Raw genomic sequence first — 26,016 nt, 5'->3', positions numbered from 1 at the left:
GATGCGTGGGGTTTATGGTTTTCATCAGATTTGGAAATTTTGCTCATTAGTTCTTCACATACTTTTCCTGTCCCCACTTTGCTTTCCTCTCCTTTGAGGACTCCAGTTTTGTTGTGTATTTGGCTGGTTGAAGCTGTCTCACGGCTCACTGATGTTCTTTTTATTTTTAAAATTCTTTTTTCTGTCTCTGTGTTGTGTTTTGGATAGTTTCTGTTGCTTTGTCTTTTCTTCCATTATTACATTATAATGAGGCCTACTACTGTGTCCTTTTATTACTGTGTTTGAAATATTTTTCATATCTGTAGTTTCTATGGCACTGCCCTTTTTAGCTGTGAACTTAACTGTGGACTGAATGTTTGCAGCCCTCCAAAATTCATGTGTTGAAATCCTAATCCCCACTGTGATAGTATTAGGCACTGAGGCCTTTGGGAAATAACTGGATTATAAGGTTGGAGCCCTCATGAGTGGGATTAGTGTCCTAAACAGAGGCAGGAGAGCCTGTGTTCTCTCTCTGCTCTCCAGAGATACAAGAAAATGGGTCATCTACAAGCCAGGAAGTGGGCTGTCACAGATACTGAATCTGTTGCCTACCTCATCTTGGACTCCCCCAGCTCCAGGTCTGTTAGAAATAAATACTTGTCATTTAGGCCACACAATCTATGGTTTATCTGTTGCAGCAGCTGGAATGGACTGAAACTTTAGACAGTCACTTTTATGTTGGTCTTTCTGCCTCCAGGCTGCTCTTACGGTTTATTTTTTGTACACTCCTGCTCTGTCTCTCTCCTTTTAAAGCATGGGTTTGATCAGGTCGTTTATCATTCAGCCCTTTCAGTAACTACCTGTTTTAGTCTGTTTGGGCTGCTATAAATAAATACCATCGACTGGGTAGCTTATAAATAACAGAAAACTATTTCCCACAGTTCTGGAGGCTGGGAAGTCCAGAATCAGGGTGTTGGTATATTTAGTGTCAGGTGAGGACCCACTTCTTGGTTCAGGGACAGCCATCTTTTCACTGTGTCCTCACGTGGTGGAAGGAGACAAGGGAGCTCCCTGCGGCCTCTTTTGTAAAGGCATTAATGCCATCCTGAGGGTTCTTCCATCATGATCTGATAATCATTGCCTCAAGGCCCCACCTCCAGATACCCTCACATTGGGGGTTATTTTTTCAACATAGAAATTTAGGGGTTACCAAACATTCAGTCTGTGGTACCACCACTTGCTTACAGAAAGTGAAAGTGTTAGTCGCTCTGTGGTGTCAGTCTATGCAACCCCATGGGCTGTAGCCCACCAGGCTCCAATGTCCATGAGATTGATTTTCCAGGCAAAAACACTGGAGTGGGTTGCCAAAATACAGTCAGATTGTTTATAGCATATTCCAGCCATGTTATGGTTGCATTTTTTTCTTTCAATCTTAATCTTACTCTTTTGTTTCTGTGTGTGTCCTGTAGGAAGAGTGGATGGCAGTTAAAAATGAAGAACCTAGAATCAGATTGGCTGGATTTGAATCTTGGCATTACAACAACTTGAATCTGTGTGTTTTATTTAAACTAAGTGTCAGGGACCTGAACTGGAAGATAGGCTTAATGATGGGATGTAATGACAGTGCTATTTATAAAGTGCTTAGTATGGTGGCTGGCATGTAATAAAATTGCCACAACTATTAACTTTTAGTATTCATTTTTTTTCTTGGCTTTCCTGTTTCCTTGCATACACTCATATGCATACTCATTCCTTTTTTGTATGGAACTCCCTTTGTTTCTACTCTCATTCCATTTGAAAGCCTACCCATCTTAAAATACTCAGGTCAAATGCTGTTTTTTGCAGGTTCTCCTTTAGTATCAGCATTGATTTTCATACTTGATCTTTTACTTTCATGTTGTAGTGTCTGTACCTAATTGTCTTCCTGTGTTTTAAGCTTGTTGAAAGCAAGGACTGTATGTCATTTGTGTCTTTGATGGCATCTGGCATGGTACAAATGATTGCCTCATGTTTATTGAATGTGTGAATAAATCATGGTTCTACTTTGCCATAGTTATTGTTTGACTTAGTTAAACAATAACTGTTAAAGTTGCCTGTTACAGTTAACTGCATTTAAATAATAATATTTCTAGTTTCTAATGTTTTTAGTTAAATTATACCTTTTCAAGCTTAACACAGTAGTCAGGCACACTAGTTACTGGTGTTTATGAGAGTTCTCTTACAAAGTATACTTAATATCAAAATAAAAATTCAGTGAGGAGTAATTTCTCTGTCATTAAACCCCTTGTGAACCAGAAAGTTAGGCACAGGACTCCTGTCATGCCCAGCATGTTAAACTCAGCACACCCATCTTTAATGGAAATGGTGGAGACAGACATGGAGTTCATAGGAATTAAACATGCTTCTGACCCAAAATGACCTCTTTTTCTTAAGCATTAGGGCTTCAAATAATCTGCTTTTAGGAAATCTCATTACAATGAGATTAAGTTGAAGGAAGAGCAGGGATCCATCAGTTGAGAGGATCTGAAACTTAAAAAGTGTTACTGTGATTAGTCAGTATACCCTTTACTAAACACTACGCAGTTTTGAAACTGGAGTCCTTGAAAGAAAAAGAAATAATAAAGGTGGGAAATGATAGGAGAAAAGGCAAGTTGAATTATTTCGCTTTCTTTCACTGGATTGTGAACTTTTGGAGGGCAAGGACCATATCTTGCTTGTGTCATAGAACTTCATGCAGTAAATACTTGTTGAATGGAGTAGTAACACCGTCTAATGTGGAACTTCTCTGCTGTCTTGCAGAAAGCATTGCCTTGAGTTGTATGCCCCAGTGTGATTTCACAAAGTCTTTTATGAAAAGGAAGAAAATAAAATCAAAAGCTGTATACAGATTTTTAAGAACAGTTTTCTTTTTCTGTGAGTGAAAATGCCTCTTCTCTGAAAGTGCCTGGAGTTGTTAGCCCAAGGTCCTGAGACTGTTACTGTTGTCATGGAAAGCCCATGAAAGTGTCCCCCTGGTCTCTCCTAGACCCCGTTTATAAACTGGTGACTTTTAAGTTGAAATACATTCTTCTGGGTTTAACATTTTATTCAATTGTTTTTTTATACCGTTGGAGGGAGTAGTTTCTATAAATGTGAAGGTGGGAAGCTAAAAAGTTTTTCCATTCTTGGTGCTTGTCCAAGATACAGGTTTTGTTGAATACTTCCAGTTTTTTTGTATGCATTTTTAAAGAGGATAATATAGATAAGAGAATTTAGGATACTTCAACAGGCAACATAAATAATAGGTACATGGTAACATTATTAAGTTTATTGTTAAAATAGTAAAGGGATGTTATAGAGGTAGAAAGTAGAAGGGAGATTACTTAAAATTTTATGGTTATTCCTAGAGAACTGTATATTCAGAAGTTAGTCTGCCTGTACATTGTTGATATCTTTAAATGATCTTTAGCTTAAAATTCTCCTTTAAAAAGTTTTTTTAATAGAAAATGTCAAGATAACAATGACTTATTGAGTGAATATTTAAAATAAAACATTGTCTGCTCCTGTTAAAAATAATGTGTTGAAATCAGTGTGTTCTAGGTCAATGGCTTCTAAGACTCCAGTTGGATTCATTGGAGTCGGCAACATGGGGAATCCAATGGCAAAAAATCTCATGAAACATGGCTATCCACTTATTATTTATGATGTGTTCCCTGATGCTTGCAAAGAGTTTCTAGATGCAGGTGAACAGGTAAGGCGTTTTCTTAAGTTTCTTTTAAGATTGATGTGTAAAAATGTTTTTCACACTTTGGTGTTTGACATGCAAGTAAGTAATAGCTGTTTGGAAGTATACATGATGGATTTGTAAAGTTAACTCATTGTTAATTTTATTTTTTTATATGTAGGATTACATATGTATATATTATATAATATGTAAAATACATGTACACACACACACATACACATGGGAGACTATGTACTAGTAACCAAATTTAGAGGTTCCCCCCCTGCCAAGATATGAAGGAAATTCTTCTTGTATAAGGTGTAGCATGGTAACTGAGGGCTGGATGCAAACCCAGAGCTGGGTGAATACTAAAAAATACTAAGAAACATAGAAAAAAGTTAGAGAACAAATAAACTTCTAGATAACAGACTTGAAATAAATGCTGAGAAGACGCAGTATGTATGTAAAGAGCAGGTTTAGGTAACTTGGAGGCCATTTGTAGAACTGGATACCCTCTGTCTCCTTCTCCCTTATGGTTGGTGTGCCGGATGGGGGTGGCTAGTGTTGTGTGAGGATGTGTGAGTATCATGTTGGAACTTTTCAGGGTAGGGTTGCAGCTGCTTAGGCCCATATAGTCACAGGATGTTGACAGTGTGCTACCAGGCTTAACTGATGCTCTTAAGTAGCTTCGGGACTTTGACTTGTTGGAGAGATTTGATCAGTTCTTTGTTCTGGGAAAGGTTGGCCATTACCATCTTCAAGGGTGGACAGGAGTTCCAAGTTGATATTCAGTCTGGGGTGAATTAATTGTTTTTTTCAGGAGATGAATATTACTTTTTGGGATAACACATCTTTGATGTTGGCGCTTTCCAATAGTTTATGTATTTATTTGTAAAAATAACAATGGTACATACTCTCTAAACAGAGGAAATATCTATTAAATACAGAATTTAATCAAAATAACAATAGGAAATTCTTTTGGCATTTTGGAGACTAACATTCCAGAAGTTTTCATCTGTGTGTGTGTTTATGAAAAATCCCATGAATTCCTCTTCCTCCCCCTTCTAGTAATAGAAAGGTAGAAACTGAATGGAAGCTGATTTACCGTGGACTGGCAGAGCAGATGCTTAGGGCGTTCAGATTGTTTCTAATGCCCTTATTCTTCCCTCTGTTCCTGTAGCACTGAACAGCTTGCCTGTGGAGAACTGAAACGTTCATCATCCCTTTGTGAATCTCTGCTGCTGCTTCCCAGATTGCTGGAGCTTTCTGATGCTCTGCCTGAATCGCCTCAGACTCTGAAGAGTGTGAGGCATTCCCTAACAAAATTCTGGTTTTTTTAGTGTTGCTAATTTTGGGTAGATGTGAAGGAAGGTTACCTGAAGAATAAGACTTATACTTGAGTGAAGGAGACATTTACATTTTAAAGGGGAGAGAAAAGAAACTAATATTTAATGAGTCCCTACTATGTGACAGGTCTCTTATCTAATTTTATCTTCGCAACAGAAGTATTTTCAGGAAACTGATGCTTGGAGAAGTTAAATAACATCCTCAAGTTTACACAGTGAGTGAATGGCAAGAGCCAGGGTCTGAACAAAGGTCCATCTTTGACTTTGGAGTTTTAACTCTTTTAGTTATATAACATATAGTCACTAACTAATGAAATTTATGTATGAGACATTTTTAAGTGTATCTGTGGTGTCTTCCTTGATGATTCTGAAATAAGCTACCTATTAACCTATCTACAACCTAGACTACTAGACAATAAAATGCCTAGATTTCTTTTGGATCAGATGATGTCAGGGCAGTAATGATTGTATACCACACCCTACTTAATATGTTGTTCTGCACCCTTGAAATTTGTTGGAAGTAAATAATAGTTATCTATTACGATATATTATATAGTTTGTGAGTATACAGTAGGTTTAGTAGTAGCTCCCCAAAGAAGTAACTTACTTAGAAAACTCTTAAAACATGAGGGTAAATCTTTATGACATTAGATTTGGCAAAGGACTTTTAGGTGTGATACCCAAGATCATGAGCAACAAAATAAAAAGGACTTCATCAAAATTAAAACCTTTTGTGCTCCAAAGAACATCACCAAGAAAGCGAAAAGATAACCCACAGAATGGGTTTAAATATCTGCAAATCATGTATCAAGAAATACCTGGAGTAACAGGCAAATCTGGCCGTGGAGTACAGAATGAAGCAGGGCAAAGGCTAATAGAGTTTTGCCACGAGAACGCACTGGTCATAACAAACACCCTCTTCCAACAGCACAAGAGAAGACTCTACACATGGACATCACCAGATGGTCAACACCGAAATCAGATGGATTATATTCTCGCAGCCAAAGACGGAGAAGCTCTATACAGTCAGCAAAAATAAGACCAGGCGCTGACTGTGGCTCAGATCATCAACTCCGTCTTGCCAAATTCAGACTGAAATTGAAGAAAGTAGGGAAAACCACTAGACAATTCAGGTGTGACCTAAATCAAATCCCTTATGATTATACAGTGGAAGTGACAAATGGATTACAGGGATTAGATCTGATAGATAGAGTGCCTGAAGAACTATGGATGGAGATTTGTTACATTGTATAGGAGGCAGTGATCAAGACCACCCCCCTGAAAAAGCAATGCAAAAAGGCAATGGTTGTCTGAGGAGGCCTTACAAATAGCTGTGAAAAGAAGAGACGCAAAAGGCAAAGGAGAAAAGGAAAGATATACCCATTTGAATGCAGAGTTCCAAAGAATAGCAAGGAGAGATAAAAAAGCCTTCCTCAGTGATCAGTGCAAAGAAATAGAGGAAAACAACAGAATGGGAAAGACTAGAGATCTCTTCAAGAAAATTAGAGATACCAAGGGAACATTTCATGCAAAGTTGGGTTTGATAAAGGACAAAAATGGTATGGACCTAACAGAAGCAGAAGATATTAAGAAGAGGTGGCAAGAATACACAGAAGAACTATACAAAAAAGATCTTCAGGACCCAGATAATCACGATGGTGTGATTGTTCACTTAGAGCCAGACATCCTGGAATGTGAAGTCAAGTGGGCCTTCGGAAGCATCACTACCAGCAAAGCTAGTGGAGGTGATGGAATTCCAATTGAGCTGTTTCAAATCCTGAAAGATGATGCTGTGAAAGTGCTGCACTCAGTATGCCAGCAAATTTGGAAAACTAAACAGTGGCCACAGGACTGGAAGAGGTCAATTTTCATTCCAATCCCAAAGAAAGTCAGTGCCAAAGAATGTTCAAACTACTGCACAATTGCACTCATCTCACAGCACTAGTAAAATAATGCTCAAAATTCTCCAAGCCATGCTTCAACAGTACGTGAACCATGAACTTCCAGATGTTCAAGCTGTATTTAGAAAAGGCAGAGGAACCAGAGAGCAAATTGTCAACATCGTTGGACCATTGAAAGAGCAAGAGAGTTCCAGAAAAACATCTATTTCTGCTTTGTTGACTATGCCAAAGCCTTTGTGTGGATCACAACAAACTGTGGAAAATTCTTCAAGAGATGACCTGGCTCATGAGAAATCTGTATGTAGGTCAAGAAGCAACAGTTAGAACTGGACATGGAACAACAGACTAGTCCTAACTCGGGAAATGAGTACATCAGTGCTGTATATTGTCACCCTGCTTATTTAACTTCTATGCAGAGTACATCATGCAAAATGCTGGACTGGATGAAGCACAAGCTGGAATCAAGATTGCCAGGAGAAATATCAATCACCTCAGATATGCAGATGACACCAGCCTTATGTTAGAAAATGAAGAAGAACTAAAGAGCCTCTTGATGAAAGTGAAAGAAGAGAGTGAAAAAGCTGGCTTAAAGCTCAACATTCAGAAAACTAAGATCAAGGTATCTGGACCCATCCCTTTATGGCAAATAAATGGGGAAACAGTGGAAACAGTGACAGACTTTATTTTTCTGGGCTCCAAAATCACTGCAGATGGTGACTGGAGCCATGAAATTAAAGGACTCTGGCTCCTTGGAATAAAAGCTATAACCAACCTAGACAGCATATTAAAAAGCAGAGACATTACTTTGCCAACAAAGGTCTGTTTAGTCAAGGCTGTGGTTTTTCCAGTAGTCATGTATGAATGTGAGAGTTGGAGTATAAAGAAAGCTGAGTGCCGAAGAATTGATGCTTTTGAACTGTGGTGTTGGAGAAGACTCTTGAGAGTCCCTCAGACTGCAAGGAGATCCAGCCAGTCCATCCTAAAGGAAATCAGTCCTGAATATTCATTGGAAGGACTGATGCTGAAGCTAAAACTCCAGTATTTTGGCCACCTGATGCAAAGAACTGACTCATTTGAAAAGACCCTGATGCTGGGAAAGATTGAAGGCAGGAGGAGAATGGGATGACAGTGGATGAGTTGGTTGGATGGCATTACCGACTCATTGGACTTGAGTGTGAGTAAATTTCGGTAGTTGGTGATGGACAGGGAGGCCTGGCATGCTGCAGTCCATGGGGTCGCAAGGAGTCGTACACGACTAAGTGACTGAACTGAACTGAAATCATATATCTGATAAGGGCTTGTATCTAGCATGTGTAAAGAAGCTGTGCAACTCAAACAGAAGGACAAGTGACTCAATTAAGTGGGCAATGGATCTGAATAGACATTTCCCCAAAGAAGGTATTCAGACAGCCAGTATACACATGAAAAGATGCTAATATCTTTTGTCATTAGAGAAATGCAATCAAACTCACAATGAGATTTCCATACCCCCTAGGTTGGCTAGAATCACAAAATCAGATGACAAGTGTGAAAAAATTGACTATCACACACTGCTGATGAGAATGTAATTCTACTCCTAGGTATATGTGAAAGAGAATGAAAACATGTGCCCACACAGGAACTTGTATATGAGTGGCAACATTATTCATTATAGCCAAAAGACAGAAACAACCTAGATGTCCCATCAGTGATAAGAAAAATGTGGTATACCCATATGATGATATATTATTCCACCATAAATAGGAATGAAGCAGTGACACATGAAAATCCAGAACAGAGAAAGCTATTATAGAGACAGAAAGTAGGTTTGTGGTTGCCTAGTGCTGGGTGGGAAAGAGGGAGGCAGGCATAAGAGAGAGATAGCAAATGGATATGGGATTTTTTTCTTGAAGTGATGCAAAGTTCTAAAACTATGATGGTTGCACATACCTGCAAATACCCTGAAAACCATCAAATTATATACTTTATGTGGGCAAATTATATATCACAATAAAGTTATTGGGAAAAAAGATAAATGTCCACTAACCCCAGTACTTTTGACAGTGACCTTAATTGGAAACAAGGTCTTTGCAGATGCAGTTAGGTTATGTATCTTGAGATGAGGTCCTCCTGGACTTTGCGTGGGCCCTAAAGGCAGTGATGAGCATCCTTACAGAGAGAATGAGGGCAGGCTCTGGCAGATCCTTGCTGACTTCAGAGTTAATTGTGTAGCAAGCCAAGGAGCAGCTGGGGCTATCAGAAGCTAGAAGAGGCAGAGGAGGCTACTCCCGTGGAGATAGCGTGGTGGTGTCTACACCTTGATTTCGTCCTTCTGGCCTCCAGAGCTGTGAGAATAAGGTTCTGTGTTTTAAGCCACCACGCTTATGGGAACTTGTGGCAGCCACAGGAAACCAATACAGGAAGAGTTTTGGGAAACTGGAGCATGACTTTACCACTTAGTGTCTGCAATCCCAGGCCAGATATTTAGTGTCTTGATCTCTGTTTCCTCCTGAGGATAATAATAACAACCTTTCTCAGACAGTTGGTATGAGGATTACATGAATTCGTATTTGTAAAAAGCTTAAAGTCATGCTTGGCATGGTAAGTACTATGTGTATTAGGTCTAAGTTAGTTCCTAGAAGTCTTTGTTTCCCTTCTGCTGTGCAGAGCTGTTATTCCTTTTCTGATGCTTTCTATTCACATGACACTATCAGAGTCTCTTACTTCTTTGTGAAGAGAAGTTACTTTGATTGCTGCAGATTGAGGCTACCTTAGACTCTCCTAGCAAAACAAGGGATAGGACTTTCATTTGTTTGCTACTTTGACTGATGTTTCTTGAGTACTTTCTTTGTGCCGGGTATGGGTATTATAGCCTAGAACAAAATAGTTACAATTTTGCCTTTGGGGACCAGTAGGAGGTATTAGATGATGAGATCATACAAATGTGTGATTCCAAAGTTTGATGTCAAAAGAAAAAGTGGTGTCTCCTCAGTTTTCAGTAAAAAACTTGCATTACATTGGATGAGAGGGCAGTTAGGGCTGTTCTCTGAAGACTAGCAGTGTAGGCAGATAACGCAAGAACAAACAGGGTTTATCCAGATGAATAATGGAGACAAAGGAGCAGTTTTCTTTAAAAGTGGAAGACTGTACAAAGATGGCAGTATTTTTGGTCAACAGCAGTTCACCTAGTGATTGTTGTTACTTTGGGTCTGAGTAAAGCTGAGGGTAGAGGGAAAAAATAATAATAAATAAAAGTGGAAGGCTCCCTCTCTAGTTTCTAGAGATTTCTACATTAGGTCAACAAATAGAAATTGAGTACCAGTATGACTCAATTCTCAAGTCCTTCTTTGGAAAGACTGATGTTGAAGCTGAAACTCCAATACTTTGGCCACCTGATGCAAAGAACTGACTCATTTGAAAAGACCCCGATGCTGGGAAAGATTGAGGGCAGGAGGAGAAGGGGACAACAGAGGATGAGATGGTTGGATGGCATCACTGACTCAACAGACATGAGTTTGAGTAAACTCTGGGAGTTGGTGATGGACAGGGAGGCCTGCTGCAGTCCATGGGGTCGCAAAGAGTCGGACACGACTGAGCAACTGAACTGAACTGAACTGAACCAGTATGTCTAGCAGTCCACCTAGTGCTGTGGAGAATAAAACAGGTTGAATGTGGCAATGTTTTAGATGTGTCCTAGGTAGCCAGACTAAAAAATTAGGAGGGAGTTTCTATTAAAATTGCATTTTGACAATAATGAAGTGCTGAAGCAAGTTTTGAGGGGAAAAATAATAAGTAACTGTTAAGAGACATTTCATTTCTGATAGAAAACTACATAAATATTGCTTTTAAGGTTTGCTGGCCTGCAAAATGCTGTAGTCTGAAATGAAAGTCATGTAGACAGGATCTCTCAGACTCCTGAATAGAAATGAGAGGATTCTAGGGCACAGGCTCAGTCATTAGATTTCCCTTCTTCCTGTCTTCCTTGAGATAAGTGGGTATGAGGAAGGAAAGAAGTTGGATTCTGGGTAGCTGCCCCTCCCAGATTAGTGAATAGTGAAGACATGTCCTAGCTTCATGCCTGCAGCTCCCACCCCTGACTGCTGGACACGGTGGTATAAGTTCTGTGGATGCTTCACTCTAAGGTGGCAAGCCTGGAAGGCAGGCTCCTCTTTTCCCACATTCTATCTCTGCTTCCCCTGAGAGTCTTGACTCTAAGGAGTCCTGTGTGTATTGCTTGTAACAGCAATGAAGGGCAGGAGGACGTGAAATTTAGATGAATGAAGGGAGAAGGGTGAAAAGTAAAAAAGCTTTGGGCCTGAGGGGGAATACTCTGTCATAAATATCATAAAATGAAAACATTTGTTGATAAATGATTTATGCTAGCAGCTTAAAAACCATTTTGAACAGTGGCAGTGTCATTCAAACAAGTGTGATTTCTTAAGAGTCCTACTTTAAAAGATAATGTTAATCTGGATGAATGACTTCTGGTATGTTAAAATGTCAGTATTATTTCATAGCTATATTTAGTTTTAAATGTTTGATAAAGGAAAAAGTGAGTTTCATTTTACCACTTAAAGATGAAGATAAGACTTGGGATTAGATGGGTAAATAAGGTGAAAACCTTGAAACCTCTGGCTGTTGTCCACAGTAGTACAATGGATGGATTAAGAATTCAGAGTATATTTGAGTTGGTTCTTACATTTTTTAGGACAGATGTCCCTTTCTTCCCTTAATGTTACTATCTCAAGGGAAGTCCATGAAATGGCAGCCAAAGGAAACATAATTTTTTTCCCTCAAAGTTTGTGGAAAGCATGGCTAATTGATTTCTAATGTCAACTGTGCTTTCAGTAGGAAATATGTGGGGAGAGAAAGTACCAAACTAGACATATCTGGAGGATCAAAAAGCAGTCACCTGGTTTTAAAGATCTTTGAACATCTCCTTGGAGAAGTGCTTTTTCAATTTTTAAAAAGCAAAAACAGGATTTGTTGTTTCATGTAACTGAAGATTTGGGGAGTGGTCTGAGCCTAAGCCCAGCTGAATTTTGGGCACAGATGTAAGCAGGTTCATTTCTGTCTGTGTCTTGGCTCCCCTTCCCGCAGGCCAGCTCCTCCTTCCCCTCAAGGTACAAGGTGGCCGCCTGCAGCTCCAGGTGCAGAAGTGCTTTGGATGTGACCACCCTGGAGGGTTTCCTTCCAGCTGTACCTAGTAGGGAAAAACACTACTGGGTTATGAAGGAAATTTGTACCTTTACATGTTAACGAATTCTATTGGGACATTTACAACTGGTTTAATGTGTTATTTGTGGTCATTCCCATTTAAAAAAAAAACCTATGCCTTCCTCTTGCAGTAACCCTTTTTTATATCTTTATTTGTTGGAAACAAGTTTAACCTGGGCTTCCCTGGTGGCTCAGCTGGTAAAGAATCAGCCTGAAGTGCAGGAGACCTGAATTCGATCTCTGGGTTGGGAAGATTCCCCTGGAGGAGGAAATGGGAACCCACTCTAGTATTCTTGCCTGGGAAATCCCATGGACAGAGAAGCCTGGCGGGCTACAGGTTTAACCCTGAATGCATCTTTGCAACTTATAGCATCTATTATAAGAATGTAACCCTGGTAATTGTCAGCCCTTTGGATTTTAGAAATTATGAATCAATAAATGGTGAATGTAGTGGTTTAAAAGCACAAACCTAGGAACTTGCCTGTCTGGTCTCAAATCTCAGCTCTGAGTGACTTTAGACAGATTAACGGCTATCAATACTTAAGTGTCTCATAAAATGTCAATAGTAATAGTACCTTCGTTTTAGTCCTAGAAAACCTGGCACAAAGGAAGTGCTGCCACTGCTATTACTACTGTTATGGTTGTTGCTTTAGTATCTATACTGTATTTCTCCCAAATCTTCATCCCCAACATCACACATAGAAGTGCACCACTGTCTTGACTGAGTCACTGAGTCCAGAGTTGCTTGGAAGAGAATTTAGACGTGTTTTTGAATCAAAGAATGATGATAAAAGTTAAAACCACATTAGAGGAGACAAAAAGGAATTTGACCACGTCCCTGCTTAAAAATATATTCTGCAGAGTCCCTTGTGTCCTGGACACAGAAGATACCAGTTTCTCTTTTTAAGCATTAGTATTGAGGGCATGTGACTTGTGCTTTATTTTCATTTTCATTGTCTAGGAATTTCCTTGGAGATGCCTCCGATCGGTGCCAAAAGTCTTGAGACTTATGCACCATTTCTCTATGAGTTTTCCGGATGAATGAGGCTTAATTGGATTCTAAAAACTTGGAAGCCATCTTGTTGTTCCTAGGTTATAAGGCTGAACATGTTTGGTTAAGAAAGTCTCTTGGGATCTAATCTGGCATCCACTTAGGTCTCGTTAAATGGGAACTTTAAAAGCCTCTTGCTGAGTGGGCTTCATCATTGTTGACCAAATGTTTCAAGATGTAGGCACAAACCATTTCGGTCAATTTTTTAAGGATGGTGCAATTTTGAAGCAACAGTATGCTTTTCTACTTGGAAAGATGAAAATACACAGAGTGGCATGTTAACCAAGGTCATGTTCATCTTTTTTCTTTGCAAATTTCTCTGTCCCAGTTAATTTATTTGGAAGCAGTGCTAAGAGCTTGACTTATGTGACTGTTTTGTCTAGAAGAGACAGAGGGGTTTTTCTCTTTATGTAAAATAGCTAGGTTAATTGTTGTCTCCTTCCACTGATAATGTAAAAAGGAAATATAAATGTAATGTAATGTGAAATGTAATGTAAAAAGGAAAGTAATGTAACTGTAGAAAAAATCCACAGTTACTTCAGATTGTTGTGGACCCTGATGCCCATCATCCCCCACCCCCCCACCCAGCAAAGCAGATTTTGTCTTCCATCTGTCCAGTCATCTACTCTTTATAATGTACACCTACCATTGTACTTACTAGCATATGGATGAATCTGATGGCAGAAATTCTTAAAAACTAGATATTTTGAAGGGAACCGATCTCCTGTAATCAAAATCGAGATAATGAAGAAATTGTTGTTTAGTTGCTAAATTGTGTTTGTTTTGTGACCCCTTGCACTGTAGCCCACCAGGTGTCTCTGTCCATGGGTTTTCCCAGGCAAGAATACCAGAGTGGGTTGCCATTTAGTAAGGTCATCTTAATTCACAGTGGTGTAAGAAGGAAGCCATTGGAATTGTCAAGAATTTCTGGAATGGGCATGACAGAGCAAAGCCACGGTCCAGAGTCAGGCCAGATCAGTGACCACCCACACATGTGGAGGTGCATAAGAGGCCTGGTCACTGCAGATGCTTCCTATCCTATGAGTCCCTTTTCACAGAGGCAGTACCTTCCTAGAATTTAAATTTACTCAGTGTGAAAAAATTTCCTTGGCAGAGTTTCCTTTCTACTTTGGAGGTAGAAATCCTTAAAGATAACCCAAGTCAGTTTTCTTATTTTGTAGGTTCAGAAACTGAAGTCAGAGAGGTTAAGTGATTTGCACAAAAGCACACATGACTTAGTGGCTGAGCTGTAACTGAACCCGGGTCTCTGCCTTCTAAATTAGTGTTCCCTTCACTGATCATGCTGGCTGGCTGTGCTTATCCATTCAATTAGCAAATGTAATTGAAGGGACTCTAATTAGTTTGGCTCCTAAAGGCTTTTGTGGTTAGTGTCAGATTGGCAATAAGGTTTGTTTTTTTCCTGCCAGCTTTTGAGTCGTGGCCAAATTTTGTTAGTCAATTATTTCAGAGTCTTGAAGTCATCACATGGAAGGCAAGATGATTTGAATAACTGGACACACATGTCTGTCTTATCTGTCTAATAAACATGCCTTTTCTGTAGTGCAAATTAGAGACTGTTAGAATGTACCGAATGTATATAGTCATTAGATATGGAGCAGTTGTGGCCAGTAGAGTGGTGACATTCCAGCTATCACTATCATTGTGTGTTTTTTACGGACCTGTGAGCTTTGACACTACTCTCCTATATAATTGAGGGGTTAGCAGTACTCTGGCAACCCAAGCATCCCAGGAAGCAGATGCTAAGGATGCAGGGGGCTGATTTGCCACCCCATGCACTTGGCAGTTGCATGAATTGGCAGTGCCAATTCATGAACATGAGAAGCTTGGAGGTGTGAAGTATTCCTAGATCTGTGAGCTGATCGTAGGGGTCCCTGAAGGCACGTCTCAAGGAGCTATCTAGATGGAATTGAATTTCCTTCAGTGGAAGAGACTCAATTCCTAAGAGAAAGTTCGAAGTTGACTCTTAGACCTCAGGGCTGAGGTCTTAGAATGTAGTCCCTGAAAGATCAAGAGAGATGGAGCTGCGTAGAAGGAAAGGCCGCTGAAAGGTACGCCACCATTTCGTCTGCGTTTATTACGTCATTTAAGTAGGGTGAGTGGGTGGGGCTCTGTCCATGTAACCCATATTCTTGACACAGTCCAGAAGTAGAAAATCACACCTCCTACAACCTTTCTTTTTCTTATCGTCTCATCTTACTGAACTTTTTTTTTTTTTGCTTGAATAAACTTAGAATTGTTTGCCAGGAAATAGTTGCCTCTTTTCAAATATCAGTATTTGTTTGAGTGTAGGAAAGGTTTTCACCTAACTTAAGTGTTTCTGTGTCATTGAATGGAAAAAATTTTTTTTCCCGAATGATTTGTGGCAGATCCCTCCTATATATCAAAATATACATGTTGTTGAATGTGCTGCATTGTAGACTCGAAAATACTGTGTTGCCTTTAGAATGAGAGAGACTATTTTTTTTTCTTTTCTTTTGGTTTTTAGAGTCTGTGGTGTTTCACTTAATGTTAACACACAAAGTGACAGGATACTTGATTGTCTGAAATTTTGAAGTACAACGTAGGAAATTCTGTTAAAACTTCCTTTATGTAGACTTTGATTTAGAAGCTGATAGTCTCTTATGGAAAATTGAAATGTAACTGCTTCTAGTTCATAATATTTAGATTGCACGCTGTGTTTGGCTTCTCATTCTTTCATCAGCTGAACATCAAAGACAAAAAGAAAACGTTTTGTATACTTCCACTGCATGAAAAACAGAGGCATTCCCAGTCCCAAGATACTTGTGTGTCAGTTCACATTTCCTTGTAGAAAATATGTTTGCTTCTAATGCATAAGTAAATCATCCTATGGAGAAATCTTTGATTATCCTCTTGATAATCATTTGTCTTTTTTTAAAGAGAGAAAGAGCTTTGGACAGGAACTCTTCTGACAGGGTGATGGATTCTTTCTGTTAAAGGGGAGTTTTAGTGAAGTGATTTCCTGGTCTCTTGGCCTCTGTGGTGGCTGACCAGCTAGTCAGGTGTATCATGGTGTATGTATGCAGGAGAGCAGAGGATGGGGGGGTGTGAGCGAGGGCAGATACATCCACGCTCGTGTGCACCTGCGTTCAGAGGATGGACAGAGCAGCTTTCCTGTGTGGTTGTTCATGGTCGTCGTTAAAGCAGAAGTCAGGGCTGCAGAGAGGGCGTGCCTGAGGCCTGTTGGCCTGTCTTCCTTGTATATGTGGTTTCCACAGGAGTCCTGGCAGCTCACGTCTCAGACTTTCATGGTGGTCTGAGTCAGTGCAGGGCATGCTTGTCCTTGTTCTGACTTTAATGAAAAGGCTTATTATTATTATTTTTATTCTCTTGAAAAGAGAGGCTGGAAGTTAGTGGTAATGGGGGCTTGAGAATTTTCTTGGGGATTTTGCTGCTCATGAAATAACTGGTGAATCCTGTAGTTCAGCTACCAGCTCTCTTATACTAGAATGTTTTTCTTAGAGCATCTACCAAGAAGTATGCTGTTTTAAGAGTCCAACTTGGAGGAATCCATGAGAAGTGCGTCTGTTCCCAGGACTGTTGGGTTTTGCCCTTTTCCCCCTCAACTCACTTCACACTTTTAAAAGTAAACAGTGGATGTGATTCCATAGAAACTGCATCTGTATGTGTGTAAGGAGTTGACTCTCTATTTTAGGCAGTAAGGTTTTTTTTTTTTTTGTCATTTGAAAACATTGGTTTTTGTTCACTGTTACTATTATAGGCATGCATAAAAAGTGGGTCCTACTTGTGCTCTAGAAGCATTTGATTTAAATAATGTGCCTTTGCAATTTTTTTTTAAAGGTAGTGTCTTCCCCAGCAGATGTAGCTGAAAAAGCTGACAGAATTATTACCATGTTGCCCACCAGCATCAATGCGATAGAAGCTTATTCTGGAGCAAATGGAATTCTAAAGTATGTATTTCTCAACTATAGATATATTCTTTCTATGATAGTTTATGAATTTCACATTTGTTAGAACAGTTGTGAAATTACAGTTATGTTTGTAAAGTCTTCTTGTACTGTTTTCTTATGTCTGAAAAGTGAATGGTGTGGTTTCTCTCTCATTGTAAAGGGTTTATTTTTTCACTGAAGTCAAGTATGTGACTTTTGGGAATGAATTTTTTTTGTTTCTCTTCCTTTAACTCTTGCGTTAAACTTACACTTTCACTGGTAAGCTGTTTTAAGAGAGTTTTTAAAGCTTGACTTTAAACTGTACACAGATGTTACAAGCATACTTTTCTTATGGTTTATAGAAATTCAGGAAAAGATTTCCATGAAAAATAAAACCAAGCATTGGAAAGAACACTATTATTTAAAATTTATTATGAAATTAAGTTACTGTATGTCCTCTGGGTTAGCACATCTGTAGTAAGAACTTTGAGAAGCTGGAATGAAAGATTAGCAGGAGCTCCCTGAATAATATATAATTTAGGCCAGCATTTCCTACCCAGTGCCTCGCTTCAAGAACCTTTTGGTTACTGGTGCCTGCTGCCAGACCCTTGTGGTTATATTAGGATGGCAGTGGTTGAATTCCCAGTTTAGGTTTCTGGTCTTATTGATTCCTGTACCTAACTTGTTTTGTTGTTGAATTTTAGCAGAGAGCTAGAACAAACTGGTAGGCTCAGTAGACACGTGAAGGGCTGAAAGAAAGGGTTTTGATTTCATGAAGCTGTAATACATGGAATGTGAGCTTTTGGGAAATGGAATTGCCTTGGAAAACTAGCAAACTCAGAAGCAAAAGACACTTGAATATTAGGCAGAAAACCGATAAGATAAATGTTTAGATTGCAGAGAAGGTTGAAAGACACTCATTTTGGGTGAAGCCCTCAGGCCCTCAGTGTGTGTGGTCCTGCGTGCCCTAGCTGTGTCATTCCCGGGTCTGTTCCAATACGGCCCTGCTTTACCTCTCAGGGAAGAGTTGCGAAAAACCTGGTGTAGACAAAATCCTATGTTTATTAATATCCTTTATTAGGAATATGGTGGCCACCAACCAGGGTGGTTTTGTCTAGGGAGTGCTTTGAAGGAGTTTGTCTTTACATTGAACTGTAATTTGCTTCTCATGGGTGGTTCTTTATTTTCTTCTGGGTCAGGATCACTTCCCCACACCCAGTTGCATGTGTAGTTTTTGAGATGATTTCCCATTTGATTAAAGATTTAAGATCTTAAAAATACTAACATCACACACACACACACACACACACACACACACACAAAATACTAACATCACAGAAGATTGGTAAACTTAATTCTCATATTTTAGGGTATATACATCCTGGAGTGTATCTATAATAGAGTATGCTGTTTCCTTTTTATGGAATATACTCAGTTACTGCACTTAGACCAGATCAATTCGTATGTCAAAAATTGTTGCTTAAAGCATTTTATGTGCTATTTTTTTTCTGCAGGAGAAAATTTTTTAATGGTTTTAGCAGTGATTTTCTGTTTCCCCTTTAATATTTATATTTATTCAGTTTTAATTTTTGAATCATAGTTATGATTAAATGTCTTGTGGGTTAGTTTATCTGTAGTAAAAACTTTGGGAAGGTTAGCCATAGTCCTTTAAAAAAATTATAATTTAGGTCTATAATTAAATTATAATTACAAAATTATAATTTAGTTAATTATAATTAACTAATTATAAATTAGTTTACAAGCCAGTGACAATAGCATAGATTATAAACTGTAAGGGAACTCGACAGGTATATAGTCTGTATTTAGAATGCAAACAAAACTTTTACTTTAAAGTGAAAGTGAAGGTCACTCAGTCATGTCCAACTCTTTGCGACCCCATGGACTATATATACATAGAATTCTCCAGGCCAGAAACTGGAGTGGGTAGCCTTTCCCTTCTCCAGGGGATCTATCCAACCCAGCTCTCCTGCATTGCAGGCGGATTCTTTACCAGCAGAGCTACAAGGGAAGCCCTTTACTTTAAGAATGCCATTTAAATATTGATGTAAAATATGATATATGAAAAGACTGCTTCCCCCTTTTATCAGTGTATATATATAAATTTACCATAAAGAACAAGAAGACTCTTTGAGATTTCTAGGTCCATTCCTATATTTTCTTTAGTATCTGTTTGATATTTTATTTTGTCTTTCCAAAGTTACAATTATTAAAGAATATGCCATTTTAAGGCAAATGGCTAAATTTTAATTGCTTATATTTTTTCTACCTAGTGGAAATAAAATGGATATGTGAAATTTGCAATATGGCTTGTTAAAAACAAGTAAATTACTTTTTAAAGAGACCCAGCTATTTTACAAACAAAAATTTAAATCTTAACAAATAGCCCCTTTAAAGTTAATAGGTGTTTAAAATTGCTTACATCTTAGCTAACCTACATTATTACGGTTAATGTGTATTTCACGTGAAACCAGAATTTATACCATGTAGTTTATTAGGTTACTTTGGTTTATTTGAAATAGTTTGAGTTTACTTTGAACTGTAATTGATCTGAAAATGAATTTGAGATTTTGAACCAGTTCTAATAATGAGCTTTTTAAAAACATAATTTATTTTTGGCTGCTCTGGGTCTTTGTAACTGTGTAGGCTTTTCTCTAGCTGCAGCAAGCCGAGGCTACGCTCTAGTTGCGGTGTGCAGGCTTCTCATTGCGATGGCTTCTCTTGTTGCAGAGCGCAGACTCAGTAGTTGTGGCACACAGGCTTAGTTGCTCTGCGGCATATGGGATCCTCCCTGATCAGGGATCAAAACCATATCTCCTGCATTGGCAGGTGGATGCTTTACCACTGAGCCACCAGCGAAGTCCCTAATAATGTTTCTAATATTTACACCAGAGACTTCCTTGATATCTGGCAGCTTTTAGCAGATTCTGATTCTATAAGTAGTTGCATGAAATACTTATTCAGCGTTGTAAACTATATTTTTAAAACTCTAAAACTGTACTTTTAAAAAAACTATATTTCTGTTTGTTTACTTAGAAAAGTGAAGAAAGGCTCACTGTTAATAGATTCCAGTACTATTGATCCTATGGTTTCAAAAGAACTGGCCAAAGAAGTTGAAAAAATGGGAGCAGTTTTCATGGATGCCCCTGTTTCTGGTGGTAAGTGGTCGCTAAAATAGATGCACACCTATTCTGTTTTGTCAGAAGTAACAATTACAATTTTGTGGTACCCAAGATAATCCAATTATTTTTAGAGTTATTGAAGATTCTCAGTTTCCTTGTTACAAATAAAAACAAAGCAAAACTGACTTATGTTGTTTAGCCCTCTCCAAATACAATGCTTGTTCTAAACTCAGATAAAAGGATGTTACAGCTTTGAAGAGCTGTGAATTTTTTATCTAGATTGCTGTGTGTAGGGCTAGATCAATTGCTAGAAGATTTGAACTTTTCAGAACAGATTCAAGAAATAATTAGCCTGAATAATCTTGTAACTACTAAAGAAACTGAAGAAGTAGCAAAAAAGAGAAGATGATTTCATGAGGAAAATGCTAGGCCCAAGTGATTTTACCAAATGTTACCAAAATTTCAAGGAGCATACCATCTCAACTTTATATGAACTTTCCCAGACAATAGAAACGAGGAAATGCTTCCCAAATCATTCTATAAGATGTGTATAACTCTGATAATTAAACCAGTTAGAAACATTATGAGAGAGAAAAACTATAGGTCTATATCAGTCATGAATATAGAAGTAAAAACTTTATAAAGTACATTAACAAATGAAATACAACTGTATGAACGAGATCAGGCACTGCAACCAGGTTCAGTTTATCTCATGTATGTATGGATAGCTTAATATTAGAAAATCTATAAATAAATTTCAAAATCAACAGCATCTCAATCAGAGGACAGGGAGCTAATAAAATTCTAAAAGCTTAATATTATATAAAATACTAATATGGATATCTGGGTATTTTGGAATGGCAGGATTATGATTTCCTATAATTTAAAAATTTTCCAGAGTTACTGTGTAATCAAATATATATCCACATACACATACATATGTGCATACATATATACACATACATATGTAATTATAGCAGTAGACAAGGGAATAACAATTTTATTCCTATTAAATTTGATTGTTGGCTTTGGTATTAAAAAATAATGAAATATAATAATTTAAATCAGTTTCTTTTTCATAAAGAACCTAGTGGGCTTGTAAAGGAATCTTATATCCCAAACCCTTTTGATTATAGAAAGTGAAAGTCGTTCAGTCATGTCCGACTCTTTGCGACCCCATGGTCTATATATAATAATTTAAATCAGTTTCTTTTTCATAAAGAACCTAGTGGGCTTGTAAAGGAATCTTATATCCCAAACCCTTTTGATTATAGAAAGTGAAAGTCATTCAGTCATGTCCGACTCTTTGCGACCCCATGGTCTATACAGTCCATGGAATTCTCTAGGCCAGAATATGGAGTGGGTAGCCTTTCCCTTTTCCAGGGGATCTTTCCAACCCAGGGATCAAACCCAGGTCTCCTGCATTGCAGGCGGGTTCTTTACCAGCTGAGCTACAAGGGAAGCCCAAGAATACTGCAGTGGGTAACTTGTCCCTTCTCTAGTGGATCTTCCCATCCCAGGAATCCAACTGGGGTCTCCTGCATTACAGGCAGATTCTTTACCAGTGAGCTCTCAGGGAAGCCCTTTGAGTATAGGTGGAGGTATAAATAATTTTTAGCCCCTATAATTGTTATATTGAATCATTTAAGTAGGATTTTAGGTGTAAAGATTTATAATGTGGTATGGATCTTTGATTACAAAATACTAATAATCAACTTTAAGCTTGGTATTGGAATTTATTTATAGAATAGATTCAGTTTTAAAAACAAACAAAAAAAGAATAGATTCAGTAAATGAACAATTCTTTGTTCTTTGAATGGTTCTGTAATTTAATTTGACAATTGATATGGAACATATCAATTGATCTTATTGATCTTTTGCTTCAAGAGTATAGCCTGAAATTATCATTTGATAATGAAAAATACCAACTTGATTTTTTTTTTCCAACTTGATTTTTAAATGTTATTTTAACCTTTAAAATACAGTCTTCTTTGTGATAAAACTTTGAGATTACTCCTCGTCATTATCAAGTTATTTTTATCACAGTTTTGTGGTTTTAGAGTATAAAAATGCTTATTTGTAAAAGTGAATTCACTTCAGTCTGATCTGTATTACAGATTGAAAACTTTGTGTAGAGACGGTTTGTGATTATTTGTTGCTTGACACATTATCATTATGAGATTGGCCAGCATATTATAGAAACTTATGTTTGTCTTCTCATAGTTAGTATTTTTATATTTTTTATATGGGTTAAAATTGTCTGCACTTTCTCAGTTAAAATAGAGGAAACTTTCTGTAAGTTAGAGTTAGCAGGTTTTAAAATCATTGTATTTTAACTAAATAAAATTTAGGAAAAGTGACCTGGGAAAAGCCTGGTTAGACACCCAAATGGGCTTACATAAGTTTTACAGAGGTTCTATGTTTGTCAATCTTAAAACATTTTATTTGATGTAATTTTCATAAAATCTTAAAAAAATTTCCCCCATTTTTATCCTCCTCCCCCCACTCTTCATTTGTTTCTTATCTTAGGCTTAAAAAATGCATTGTTGTGTAATTATATAGAGGTGTTACCTACAAATACAGTAGTATTCTGAATATTAAAATGGGAACACATTATACTCCTTATGCTGTGGTTAGCATTTTAAAGAGAACCTTTTTTAAAATCCAGATGAAGAATTTGAAGTTTTACAGATTTTTAAGACAGTGATTTTTTCAGTCCAGCCCCTTCTTCTGCCTTCTGCTAGCTTTTATTCATTTTTATTTGTTTCATATGATTTTTTAAAAAAAAAATCAAAGCAAATGATGCTTAAACTGTTGTAATTATCATCCTGAAACCAATGCAAATAACTGTTACATGCTTGTGCAGTTGTCACTTTGTACCATAGATACTACTTTATAAAATATTTTGACATACCTCAACCAATTTTGGTGCTTCCTTTTTTAACTTCCCCAGCCAGGGATCAAACCCTTTGTCTCTGCAGTGAAAGCACGGAGTCTTTAACCACTGGACCACCAGGGAAATCCTGGTGCTTCCTTTTGAAGCTGTGAAACTGTACATGCCTTTATCAAAGCCCATATTACATTATATTTATAGATGTTGATTCTCTTCTTCCTGTAAAGCTTAATGTTTTTGAGTGCAGGGAGTAAGTTTTTTCCCCGAATTTTTATTAAATATGAATATATATATAAAATATTTATAAAATTATAAAGGTACAAACTATAAGTACACATCAGGCCCATGTGTTCCCCCCTCCCAGTTTAAGAAATAAAGCCTTATTATTACCTTTGAAGTTCTTACGTGGTTCTACTCTTTGTCTTATCTGGGGTGGCTATTAATACTTAATTTGACCTTTCTGGATATTTAAAGAGAGGGTAACGCCAGATCTGATTCATACACCTGATTCTAGGCTAGTGAAGGATTTTAAGTTCTAGAAGTGGAACATTTATGTTAAAGATCAGCTGGAAACCTTGTAGATGATTCACAGATCCAGGGAGAACCATTGGAATTTGGAGTTAGATTTGACTATTCTGTAGTAAATACTCTTTAAGCAAGGAAGAAAGGAAATTGGTTAGTTCATATAATTCTACCACCTTTGGTTTCATTTTCTGTTGTACTTCTGTTGATAAATTGAAAGACCTTCACTTTTAAGTTCCAGGGAGCCTGGAACTTAAAAATAAAAGTGAAAGTCTTCATTTTTTTCTTCAGTGGAATGTCTTATACTTAAATTATTGTATTTATATAATTCTTAGAGTGTTATATACTGTTTTCTGATCATGTATTCTAATATTCTCTTTTATGCTGACGGGACCTTGATTGCAGGGGACATGCTTCATTCTTCCTTTCGTGCAATAAATATTTATTGAGTACTTGTTATGTACTAGGTATGTTCTAGGTACTAGAGATAGAGCTTTAAAGATCCTCAACATCTTTTGTCTTATGGAGCTTACGACTTGATCAGAATAGAGAGGATAAACAAATAAGAATAATTTCGATAGTAAGTACTATGAAGGAAAAAACACAGAGTAAGCAGTTAAGGAGACAGACCAAGGGGAGGGCCCTTTTACATCGAGTGGACAGGGAACCTTCTCTGGGGAAGTGACATTTAAGCAGAGATCTGAACGCATAGGTCCAGGAGTAGAGTGTTCTCAGTGGAGAGTGGTACCCTGTAAGGGTTCTGAGCCATGAACAAGCTTGGTATGCTTGTGGAACATCTGTCTTTGTATTGCTAGGACTTAGCAGTTAGTTTCACTTGAAATTAGTTAAACTGGATCACCTGTATATTGAGTCCCTATATGTCTAATGCCATGCCTTTGTTTAACAGTTTGTTCATCACAGTAAAGCTAACCAGGATCTCTGTTAGCCATGACACTGGCCTCATAAGTATGATGCCCTAATCTATTTATCTGTTTTGTGTAAATCATATCTTTATGAAAGTTATAATCCTTTAATGTGAAATGTTGTTTAGTGACACTGTTTTGGACACATGCGTTTTTTTTGCGGGGGGTGTGGTCTGCTACCACAGAGTTAGTTCCAGTTTGATCAGCTCTCTTGAATAATGAATGCTAAATATAAAGCAAATTAAAAACTATTGTTTGTAATCGATATCTAAATACTGTTCTTTCTGTGCCAAGGGCATAATTATAGCATTTAACTGTGCTTGAATAATGGAAGAATCAGATCATTGATTGCATAGTATGTCTGTAGGTCTGCACAGAAACCTTGAGTTGAAGTGACTCTGAAGTGGCTATTGTAGATAGCCCAAGTCTTTCTGTGCTGGCCAGCCTCATTGATTTGCTAAACTGTATTGACCTGGTTAGGATTAATGTCAAAATTAAATAATTGAACTTGTGTGTATGTGTTTGTATAACAGTTCCTGATGAGGAAACCAGATTTTATACTTTACTTGGCTGGGTTAAATTTTAGTAATTTGTTGGAGGTATTCTTAGAATATGGAATAGTAAGCATAAGACCTATTAAGGAGTTTCTCTTAGAGTGCTAGACTTGCTTGCTTAATTCTTCAATGAAAGTCTCACATAGACTCCATTATTGTTTTTAAAATCAAATGTGCAAGTCTTGGCCTTTACTGCTCACTGAATTGGATACCTACTGTTTTTCCACTCGACCTGTATCTAATTTATGGTAAAGGGAGCACAAAAACAAAATTTATTTACATTTTGGCACCTAACACCGTTATGGTTAAGGGTCTCTTGGCATTTCCATTAAAACATTTTCTTAGGTTTATAGCTTGGCAATTTTACTTTGCTTTGGGCTGAAACATTGCTATTTCTGTCCAAAAGCAAATTCTTTTACCAAATTTCATATAACTTAATTTACCATGGTTTGTAATGTGTGTGTGTGGGGGAAGAGCTATCATAGGAGGTCTTTGGTGCTCATAAGCTGTTTGATTATACAGTGGTATTTTGTACAGTATTCGTTGTTGAATTTTAGTCTTACCTCAGTAATACTGTTTTTAATGTTTTGAAATAAGTTGGTTTAACATGATTCAGATAATTCATTTTATGGGTTCTTTCCTTTAAAGAATTGTATTATTGTGATGATTTTTAGTTCTTTTAAAATGATCAGTTTCTATTTTTTGTTATAAAACTTAGAAGTACTTTGTGGCATTGACTTCTGTATCAGAGACTTGGATTATTCTATCTTAAAATGCTAAAGTAAGCCTCTCCTTGGTCTGATTCAGTGGTATTTAAAACTTTAGTAGAAACTCAAATAATTAAATTTTTCTTTAACTTGATTTAATGGACAAATCTAT

The 26,016-nt window shown here is 37.6% G+C and overlaps 1 protein-coding gene and 1 non-coding gene across 3 annotated transcripts in view; both read left to right on the top strand.

Moving 5' to 3' along the window:
- Positions 1–26,016, top strand: part of HIBADH (3-hydroxyisobutyrate dehydrogenase) — a 111,061-nt gene that overhangs the window by 9,135 nt on the left and 75,910 nt on the right. Inside the window, exons 1-4 of one of the 2 annotated variants that reach the window (XM_070467812.1) lie at positions 2,784–2,892; positions 3,549–3,709; positions 17,017–17,126; positions 20,160–20,281. In XM_070467812.1, coding sequence (XP_070323913.1) covers positions 2,799–2,892; positions 3,549–3,709; positions 17,017–17,126; positions 20,160–20,281 — 487 coding nt within the window. In that variant the 5' untranslated portion in view covers positions 2,784–2,798. Of the gene's footprint in view, positions 1–2,783; positions 2,893–3,548; positions 3,710–17,016; positions 17,127–20,159; positions 20,282–26,016 lie in introns of those variants that run through there. The other variant, XM_020869765.2, reaches the window with a different exon arrangement.
- Positions 10,055–10,125, top strand: LOC139036636 (small nucleolar RNA SNORD56). Its single transcript, XR_011489459.1, has one exon. It is a non-coding gene; the product is annotated as a small nucleolar RNA SNORD56 (small nucleolar RNA).

The sequence above is a fragment of the Odocoileus virginianus genome, chromosome 1 (assembly GCF_023699985.2).
Source record: "Odocoileus virginianus isolate 20LAN1187 ecotype Illinois chromosome 1, Ovbor_1.2, whole genome shotgun sequence".
Classification (NCBI taxonomy): domain Eukaryota; kingdom Metazoa; phylum Chordata; class Mammalia; order Artiodactyla; family Cervidae; genus Odocoileus; species Odocoileus virginianus.
This window is presented reverse-complemented; position numbering and strand designations above follow the sequence as displayed.